Source organism: Acyrthosiphon pisum, chromosome X (genome assembly GCF_005508785.2).
Source record: "Acyrthosiphon pisum isolate AL4f chromosome X, pea_aphid_22Mar2018_4r6ur, whole genome shotgun sequence".
In the NCBI taxonomy this organism is placed as follows: Eukaryota; Metazoa; Arthropoda; class Insecta; order Hemiptera; family Aphididae; genus Acyrthosiphon; species Acyrthosiphon pisum.
Genome location: NC_042493.1, coordinates 115,298,777 through 115,309,790, shown reverse-complemented (window position 1 = coordinate 115,309,790; position 11,014 = coordinate 115,298,777). Strand labels below are relative to the sequence as shown.

The 11,014-nt window shown below is 30.3% G+C and overlaps 2 protein-coding genes across 2 annotated transcripts; both read left to right on the top strand.

The window, feature by feature from the left end:
- The first annotated feature begins 348 nt into the window (after positions 1-348).
- Positions 349-4,395, top strand: LOC100572155 (putative vacuolar protein sorting-associated protein TDA6). The gene is given in 5 exon segments (XM_029492384.1): positions 349-418; positions 808-1,085; positions 2,780-2,854; positions 2,856-3,000; positions 3,698-4,395. Coding segments are annotated over 5 exon segments (804 nt in total). The 5' UTR covers positions 349-375; the 3' UTR covers positions 3,961-4,395.
- Positions 4,396-5,856: 1,461 nt separating this feature from the next.
- Positions 5,857-9,333, top strand: LOC100572246. Its single transcript, XM_029492379.1, has 6 exons — positions 5,857-5,937; positions 6,017-6,171; positions 6,233-6,398; positions 6,510-6,704; positions 6,785-6,978; positions 8,736-9,333. The coding sequence occupies exons 1-6, from the start codon at positions 5,926-5,928 to the stop codon at positions 8,968-8,970; spliced, it is 957 nt and encodes a 318-aa protein (XP_029348239.1). The 5' UTR covers positions 5,857-5,925; the 3' UTR covers positions 8,971-9,333.
- Positions 9,334-11,014: the final 1,681 nt, after the last annotated feature.

Genomic DNA, 11,014 nt, shown 5'->3' with positions numbered 1-11,014 from the left:
ATGTTTTAATTCCAAGACTACGAGAACAATACATTATTATAAACGTACCTATACAGTATCTTGTACGTGTGTCCTGTACATATTAACCTATTAACTTGTCAAATTTACATATACAATATCGATTGAAAATAAAGATGGGATACGCGTTATCAATATTTTAATTGCATGGAATATATTTAAGAGGATGTCAGCGCGTTTTATCTCTCTGTTTCACCATAAAATACATATCCTAAATTTATATATATTTATATTACGAATCAGCTAGGTATATTGTATAATAATTTATTATTAAACCAGTTTTTGGAGCCAAGAAAGGATTAATATTATATTATATTTTAATTATGCGCTAAACCCCAAGTATGTACAACAAAATAAATGCAAATTCTACTCATCAGTCAAGGTATACCTACATTTAAAGGTGATTGAAACATTTGAATACGTATTTTGCACTTTTGACATAGACAGTAGTATATTATTATTGTATGCGACTGTTAACCCAGTTGTTAAAATCATTAATCAAACATATTATGATAATATTTGCTAGTAGCTTTTTAGTCGTGGCACTAAAAAATGAAATTTATCGTGAGCACAATGGTGTATATGCTTTTAAAAATATTCATATTGATAGTTACGGCACAAGAAATTATTATTGCTCACTTGCGGTAAGACTACGAACTCTCAAATCGAAATAGCAACATTTAAATGCCATAAACCACGAGCCCTGACAACAATAATGTTATATTGTACGAATCATGTTCAATGATAATATATTTGTCACAGCAATTGTTTTTCTTTTTTTCACCTCAGAACAACTGCTGGAAAACACTACTTCCGTACTATACGGGCAGAATCCGAACACGACCACCGTGCCCGTCTACGCGCACGTCACTCAATGCGGTCATAAACATTTCCACGTGTCGTATTGGCTGTTTTTCCCGTTCAGCCAGGGCAAGCCTATATGCACACTGGACATGGGCTTGCTCGGTCCGCTCCCGTTGCCAGTCTTCAACAACAGGTGTTTCGGCACCCTCAAAGAGTTCGGCAGCCATGTCGGAGACTGGGAACACATGAGTCTCATGTTTAATGTACGTATGATATTATACATAATATAACAGGACATAACGATAAAAGTATACCCATTACCTATTATAATATACAGGGCGACTTAACAGACATTGTGTATGGTGTGTATATTAAAATTCTGATTTTTTAAAAGTTTATGTAAGTACATTGAAAGACCATATTTTCAAAAGATAGTTACAATTATGTAATGAATGGTTCTTTGGCGATATAATCATAGGCGCAATTTCAACTTTTGACTTGGGGGGCTGAATATATTAAAGGCAAGCAGACCATTGCAATATACCATTTAAAAATTGTATGTCCTAGGTTTTTTTTGTGAGGTGGGGGTACGGCCCCAAGCCCCCCCCCCCCAATTCGCGCATATAGATAAAATACATACATACTTATTTTTTTCAAATGTAAGCTAACCTTTTCATTATATAAGTGGTTAAGCATATGATTTTTTTTTTTGAAAATGTTGGTATACCTATATATTATTGTCTTAATCAAAATTTGAATGAAATATAGTAAATAGTTATTACACTTTATGTACTTACTAATAATATATCCATGACAATTAGTTTAGAAAATATACGTGGTGATTTTAAAATAGTAATGAACAACTCATCCATAATAATAAATAATTTATGTTATGCAGAAGCAGTGGTGGATACAGGAGGAGGGGGGGCAAAAGGGACATTCTCCCCCCCAATCGCCTTAATTTCCCATTGTTTACAGTGTTTACACTGTGTTTAGCCAATTTTGTACTTTTTTCTCCCCTCCCCCCCCCCAAATTAAGCACTGGATTACCACAGGCACCCCCTGACAGTTATTTTAAGAATGTAAAATTCTGATAAAATATATACACAATACACAAATAGTTTCGAGTTTAAACATAATAATATGTACACTCCTGGGCCGCACTATAATTAGTAATTATTTTTCTTGCGCACAAAAATTTTTTTTCTAAAAACGATTTTTGCTGCTCAAAGTGCTTCAGGGTATGCAGCTGCATACCCTGCATACCCCCTGCGCACGCCTATTTAAAATAAATAACTATTCTAAATATTACATTGATTTTAAATATCCAAAGCATCCATATCCATAGCATCTAGTATTCAAGGTGTTATTATTTTAAAATTTAAATCATACACTTAGGTATAGTTAAGTCGTAAACGCGTTTGGCTTACAATAATGTTTTCGGATGGGTTTTTTTAATCGAAGGGAATCATACAAATTTCACATTTTGTAGGTAATATTTATTAATATTATTTACGAACGTTAATAAAAATACGACCTGTACAATTATTTTATATTGAATATTTAATTAATTTTAAATCATTGTCAAGTCGTAATACTAAAACTGAAAATTCTATTTAAAAAAAAAAAAAACAGCGCAAAAATCGAATCGAAAATAGAAAATGGGATTATTTCGATGTTGAAATAAATCTGTGGGCCCTGTTGGCCCTCTCCCTAACTACGGCCCTGCTGTAACTTAAATATATTATTAATAATTTAAATTCAATATTCATTTCAAAATAAAGCTTTGTTTAGTATAGACAAAATATATAATAGGTATAACCAAAATAGTGTACAAAATAATTATTTTATAGAAGAAAAAATTCTGCATTGTTGCATGTCCTATAGGTATAGACCATTGCGTGAATAGATGACAATGGTTTAAATGTTTAATTATGTCCGTTTGCTTTTTCCACAGGGCTACGACGAACCGGAAGAAATGTACGTGTCCGTGCACGATGCTGGCGCGTTTTATCGGGTTCGATCGAAATCGGCGGAAGTTCGTTTTCAACCGACAAGAGGTGCGTAAAGGCTTCTTGCAAAAACCTAAGTTTCCCGAAGTGGTGCACCTTACAGACGAGGGCAATCATCCGGTGCTGTTTGCGGCCAAGGGATCTCACGGCCTATGGACTGCTCCAGGTGCGATAATATTATAATATAACTCAATATTAGATTTAACAACAATATTCGTATATTATGCATCATCAAGCGGTATGCGTTCGAAAAAATTCTCTCATCGAACAAACATAATAATATGACCAGTGACATGCCCAGGGGGTAGAGATTAATAATTATATTATAGTCCTTATTGTCCGATAAATACCCTATCATTTGTGTCTTTAGTATTACACTATTACCACCATAATTCATTTAAGTTTATTATTAGTTATAGCAACCCCTCCCCCATTGAAAATTCCTGGACACGCTACGTCGCCACTGAATCAGTGTCGGATCCAGGGGGGCCTAGGGGCCTCGCCCTCCCCCCCAGACCTCTTCAACAGTCTCCTCATAGAGGACAGTACATATAGAGATTTAAATGTTGATATGTATGTGTGATAACAATTAAATCATTATAATTAATTTTGCTTCTAAAAATAAGGGCAGATTAGATTTTGTATTAAAGAAGTTCTAAGTTCTGAGTGGAACGATAAATGTATTGATTTTACAATGATGTGTGTTTTTTTTTTAATTTTATCTATTCACTATAGATTTCATATTACTATTTATAGATAAATTAATAGATAATGAAATGTTCATCTAGATATGTCGCAGCAACGCTGCAGGTTACAATTATAAAAAAATACTAAAATTATTTCTATATCGATTCGTTTTACAGGAAAACACAAATACGTGCGTATACCGCGATTGTACGACGACAGTGGCTACGGATTTCCATGGAAAACTTGGCTAAAAGTCGAAGTGTTGAACTCGTCGAAAAAACTTCCCATCTGGATGCAGTATTACGGCAAATGGGGAAATCAACGCAGTAAATGTCATCCACTCTCCAAAATGGGCTTGCAGATCTGTCAGTTTACCGACGGCCCGACGGGTATACCAATGAAACAGCATGATTTCCGTTGTCATAACGCGACCAACTAACCATGGTTTATGTTGGTATCCTACTGTTGGCTGTAAGAGGAAATCGCCGGTCGGCTGCGATGAATATCAACCATGACCTAGACGACTTTCAAGCGACAGAACGTGTTTTAGGTCAATGTGTATCACCGCGGCATTGTATTGTTATTGTTTTTTTTTTCATTTTTATTATTACTATTATTTAACTACACTATAAACGTGATGGGTCTCAATAGTTTTAAGAACCTCAAGAAAATCGATATTGCAGTGTTGCGTACTAATGTATTATGCATTTAACGTATAGGTATATTGAGTGAAAGTAGGACTGCCGGATTCTCGGATTTCCTAAGACAATTTTGTTTCTTTTTACATATAAATTATCTATTTGTATACTATTTTATAGCGTGTAAAGGATCGATGTCTGTGTGATGTAAATAAAATAATGAACATTTGTGACTATCTGGTTTTGTATTGTTATTTAGTGTTCCTGTTAATAAGCAGAGTACAAACGTACAACGATTTCCTCTCTATGGAAAATTGTTCGTTATAACTTATAAGTATAATATAATAGCCACATATTATAAAGGTACTTCCTAGTTCTATATCATACATCATTCATGCATTGATTAAATTTTAATTCACCCATTATGTGGGTGACATAAATGATTCAAAGAATGATTGAATCAAACTGGTCACATATCACAATAGATTCTTTAATTACTTTTTCCCTTTTAATACATATTATTATTATTATGTCATGTGAAAAAAATGTATCTCAAACATTTCTGAATACAATAATAACAGTTGGATAAATTAAATAATAATGATTGCCAATTAATATATTTTATAGACCTACTTATAGTTGTTCAAAAATATTGATATTTATAGAACAAAAAATAAAAAAATTGGAAAATTAAAATGTCTGTAAACAGCTGAAAAAAAGTCAAAGTATTTTTAAAATGTTATGGTATATAGAAAATTCTAATATAAACGTTTTACAAAAATCGATTTTGCGTAAAAATTCCCGTTTTTCCTTCATTTTTCTTTTTACTTTTGACCCCCCAAAGTACCAACTAGATTCACTAGAAAAGATACTGTTGAAGAAAATCTAAGCATTTTTACTGTCCTAAAAGGTGGCAACAGATACAAAAAATAAATAAATAAAAAATACACATCTTTGTAAAATTCATCGCTCCGCGCAGAATCTAAAAGTGATTTACTGGTATTCATATCTTGGAAATTCAATAATGATATTTTTCAATTATATTATTCGAACCGATTGTTTAAAATATAAATTATTATTGTACATAATCAACAATTGTTTTTCCAGTAATATTATGCACTAATTTTGCTACTGATACATCATACATGGTATTTGGTAGTTGGTACTTCCATAATAACTTGTAATGCCATACAAAAATTAAAGTTATATTTTTATCACATAACAGAAGCTATATGGTCGTCTTTTTGATTGTACTTAACTGCGTGAGTGTATACGGATGTGCGTCAGTCCCCACATTGATATATAAGTAGTACCTATAAACAAAAATGTATTCGTAATTGACGAACGGGTCTTCTCGGGAGTATTCAACTTCAGTTTAATCGTATGCATCCTGTAGTCAAGAACGCTGCATCATGTCTGGATCTAAAAACATAGATTTGGTTTTTCTGCAATCCATGATTGACAAGACCGAACCTGCAGTAAAAATTAATTCGTACGACGTGAGTGATGTAAAATAAATTGTATAATAATATTATAAAATACCTACGTTTATTATGTTGGGTTTGGTCGAATTGTGTACTTTACAGATAGCATTAGATCGAAACGAGGTGATAACTATACATCATGTGTACAGATCGACTGTATGGTGAAACCGCTGTCAATCTCTGATCTACAGTGTTGCCGATAATGCAGCGAGAAATACATATAAATCTGAAATACTATTTAATAACGAAGTAACATTCTATACAAAATCGTTTACAGCATTGATGAAATATCAAGTCCGTATATAGATTACCTATAAGTTATATTTGTAATATTTATTATCATAAGGCTTAGGCTAATACATTAATGCTTTAGGAGCTCAAAAAATTGGTTGAAACTTTTAACAGTGTGCCGAAATGTTATTTGGCCCAAAGCGATATCGTTATATTGGAAGACATGCGATGCAAAGGATTCACCATGTTGGACAGAATGAAGGGTCTTGATTTTAACCATTGTAGAGCCATACTAAGGTAATGATTTGGTGGGAATATTATTTTATGCGTCTGAATTGGAGAGTAATGTTTTTTTCAGAGTCTTGGGCAAATTCCACGGGTTATCGCTGTCTATGAAAGTCGATGAACCAGACAAGTTTAAAGAATGCATTTCGGATGCAATAAATGAAGTGTACTACAAGAGTGAAAATGAATTGTGGTACAAAGGATATTACAGACAAGCCGCAGAGAACGCAGAGAAAATGGTACACGTATATAAATATACACATAGATACCGTTAATACTGAAATATCATAGCATTTTACGTAATTTATATTATATTATTAATGATAAGCGCGATATATTTTTTCTAACAGCTGGAGGCTGAATTGACCGAAGACGAGAAACCAAAATATTTGGATAAATTTCGAAAATTTGTCAACCACGAATCGTTCTTTGGGTATATGGTGGGACTGGTGTCACCTAAAGAATCGTTAGCTGTACTCTGTCACGGTGATTGTTGGACGAACAACTTTTTGTTTCAGTACGCTCAAGACGGGAGTATATCTGAAGTATAAGACGTGCCATTATTAATTACCCGTCATTCAAACACAAAAAAATAATACCTAATTGATTTTTATTCATTTTCAAGGTGTCTATAGTAGACTTTCAGTTGGCTAGGTATGGCTCTCCAGCATTGGACTTGGTCAGTCTTTTGTATTGCTGTACCAGTGTAGAGTTAAGAAAACAGTATTTACCTGAACTGTTGGAAGAATATTACGATTCAATTGTAAGTGTTTTAACGCAAACAGACTGTTTGAATCATTATCCAGATATTCGACAAAAGTATGTACTTATGACAATTTTATTTTTACCTGGAACTGATTTATTTTAAAAAAATCTATAATTGCATAGAATTGATCTTAATAGTTTTATAATCAAAATTAATTACGCAAAAAGTATCGACGATCATTATAACATTTTTAAATATAAAATCAATAACATTTAGTTATTAAAATTTGCTTAATATGCCTTATTTATTAATGTTATAAGTACCAAAACATGAAAATTAGTAATGTTCTAAAATGTGTTTTAATTTGAAATAGACTCGCCGTTGTGTCCCGGTGCTGGTTTTTCCAATTCTCCGCAGTTCTATACAATTTAAAAATTATATTTTACATTTTAGTTAATACCTCAATTATAATACTTTCCAATAATCTACTATCTAATACATATTTAGGGGGGGAGGGGTGTTGATATGGAGTATTATATCAACGAAAATCACTTCACAGGAAAAACTCTCACACCTCATATTGATATAGGTACGTTGAATTTTGATATATATATATTTTTTTTATCTGAAAGATGACAAATTTTTTTAAGTTGGATCTAAGGCCAAATTTTTATTTTACTTTAAATAATGGCAGAAAAATACGTTTGAAAAACACCAAATTTTGTGCATTATTCAAATGCTTATTTCCGCTTCTATAACTAAAATTTTTAAAATCAGGCTTTGATCAGACCTGCAAAATGTTTTTTTTCTTTTAAATAAAAACGACGCCCTCGTACAATAGTTAAATAAAACCACAGCCCCTTGTTATATCATTTAAATTTCAAATTAAATTTTCTACAAGCTAGAAAACAGTGGCCATCATTTTCAAATTTATCGAATTTTGATCTCAGTTTTTCAATATTTTATTTTCAAACTTTATAATATGTATAAAAAAACACAAGATAAAAATCATTTTTTTACAATTTTTTAATACAATAATTTGAAATAAAATACAAAATCAGAGATCAAAGCAGGCTGTAGGAAGTCTTCTTCTTTCGGATGAAAAAATAGTCATAAAAATCCGACAATTCTACAAAATTTGAGAGTTATTCCCGCAATAATTTTTTTCGATATAATACATTCTATCACCCCCCCCCCCCCTATGGGATAGTAGATTAGTGGAAAAATCTTATAATTGAGATAGCAACTAAAATATAAAATTTGAAAAACTGGCACTGGATAAAAAAAATGGTTTTATTGATAAAAACAGTGACCTTACCTGATTTCCACTCACAACCTATCTAAACTAATCATATTATAATATTGAATATAATTTGTCCTCCTATATTAAATTAATTAACTATATTAATCTATTATTTGCAATTTTTTTAATATTGTTCTATTGTTTATGATCCGTTCACTGCCGCGGGAATAAGCCAATTTAAAAGTGTTAAAAAAATAATTATTAAAGTTTATTACTTTTGTCCTAGAAATTTCAGATTTACTTCCGCGTGATAACTATCCGGGTTCTCCGTGTTCTCTTGTAGAAATATTTAACGAATAGTAAACAGCCATTAGTTATGGTTTCTAAATAGTACCTAAATAGCTGGTAGGTAAAGGGTAGGTACCTACTTTGTTCGGAAATCGGTAGGTACTCTTTTCAATTAAAATTGTATTACCTATATACTCAGTTTAATTGTTTTATCAATTTTAAATCAGTTTTGCTTGTTTTTTATAATATTACCATTTACCGATTTTACTATATGAATGGGATTCTATATTTCTTTTACAAATAAATAAATAAATAAATGCATAAACCATATCACTGCAGGTTATACGAAGAGGTGCGTGAATACAACGTGTTCGGTCTAGGAGTAGCACTAGATATGATACCGATCATTACATGTGACTCGGAGCTGGCTCCAGACATGTATACCGAAGATACGATCAACATGGATGACGAACCCAGCAAGGAACCTTACCCGGTCATGACCACTAGCAACTTATGTCGTCAAATGATTGCAGACTTAGTAAAAGAACTCGTGGATAATGGATGTTTAACATAATAGGTTGGATTAGTTAACACGATGTATGATTTCATTTCATGATATTATATTATAGCCGTATTAAGCTGTTTTTTTTTAATTTGTGATTCTCATTATTTTTGTTCTATTATAGCGTTGTCATATAACAATATTATTCGATACGTGATATCATTATACTATAATATAGTATTATACGGATTTTGTGTTCATTTAGATATTAAAATAATTAAACAATAAAATAATCATCGTTTTATACCAAAAGTATTAATAGCTATAATTTACCCATGTGTTTTAAGTTGTACAGTATACACCCTGGCAGTGTTATCGCCACACATTTATTATGCATTTTTAATTTTAAATAATAAAAAATGTTGTTATTTTAAATGGACTCCAAACAATTTTTAATCTTTTAAAGTGGGTACTAGCTTGAAGCTTAAATACTTGAACAAATTAAATATAAAGTATAACCTTTTTTTCAGACCATTAATTTATTTTAACAATGTAACATTTCGCTTTTAACACTAAATTCAATTTTCAAAATTTAAAATGTATTATATAGATTATAGAACAGTTAAAAAATTAAACATTATTTCATAACACATTAAATGGATAATTGAATACAAAGTACTGGACGATTCACAGACTTATTTTATTTTAAATTGGTTCTCTCTCAAAAAAAAAAATGTCCTCATATATATTGATACTTTACGTGACATTAGGTATTTAACATCTCATTTTATGAACATATCGTTATAACTTTTTTAGTGCTTCTAAAAGATATGTTTAGGTTTAAGAATCTATAAAATACAATACATAATATTCCAAATACAATGATTAAAATATAATAATAAATATATAATCATCCTGTACCATCAGCAATCAACATAATAAAGAAAATAGTGTCCGTCAAAAAATCTCTGAACTACCAATCTGGCAAAATTGTTGGCATCCTTGTTGTAACATTGGGAATTATAAAAGTGGCATCACCTCATATTTTTTACAGTTAGGTATATCCATATGTCATATTGTGTATTGTAATGAGAAATGACACATAGATCATTCGACTTCAAACACTCTTTTGGTAGATAAGATTGAGATTCGCATGCATGTTTATTACTTTTTTCTATGGATAAAAGCCTATGAATTAAAATTATTTTGAGTGATCTAATTTTCAGTCAACAGTCACCTTGGATTGGATATGTATCAGTGTATCACACAAGTTTATTTGAGGATAGGTGAGCATCTATATAATATTATTATTTAATACTCACAAAACCATAATATATTATAATACATTAATACTTAACTATAATTTATATTTTAATTTTTAGTCATTCTCATTCCTCAATAAATACCTAACAGAGAATATTTTGGGGCAATAATTATTAAAGAGTATTTAAGACTGTTACCAATATATTATTGCTGAAACTTGTGAGAAAATAAAATCATTTTAATAATTAATAATATATGTCACACAAGTGTTTTATTTTAAACATTGATTTCCCAGAAAAAAAATAATACAGTATAAAAAATAAAAATATTACTAATTAACTATAATATACTACTATATTTTAATAAAAAAAATATTATAGACAAGGTTAGGCACCATACATATAAAATAATCACTTATTGAGCTGAGACATAATTAATATTAATATTAGACATCATTGAATATGATGATATTTAACATTCATACTATTATAAAACTTATTTTTAGATTGTCATATTGTTTTAACATAATATGTATTCTGTATTTATTAGTTGAAATGATCCAAATCATAAATACATAAAAAAAAAATAAATTTATTATGCACTTAAAATAAAAATATATTATCATTGCAATATATACATAATACATATTATGAATATTGTAAATGAATGACTAAAGTTATTGCCAAAATATAAATATAAATAATTTTTACAAAAATATATCTACGTAATACTGTGAGTTAACAACACTGTAGCTTGATGTATAAAGTATACATAGCTTATGTATAAAGTTAACTCATTTACAGTTTAAAAACCCTAGCAAAATTAAATAAAATAATTAAAAGACTAAATAATT

Bases quoted from the DNA above. Each gene is read 5' to 3' on its own strand.
- LOC100572246 (XM_029492379.1), top strand. The intron at 6,172-6,232 runs GTAATGATTTGG...TGTTTTTTTCAG, and splicing joins CATTGTAGAGCCATACTAAG to AGTCTTGGGCAAATTCCACG. The intron at 6,705-6,784 runs GTATAAGACGTG...TTCATTTTCAAG, and splicing joins AAGACGGGAGTATATCTGAA to GTGTCTATAGTAGACTTTCA.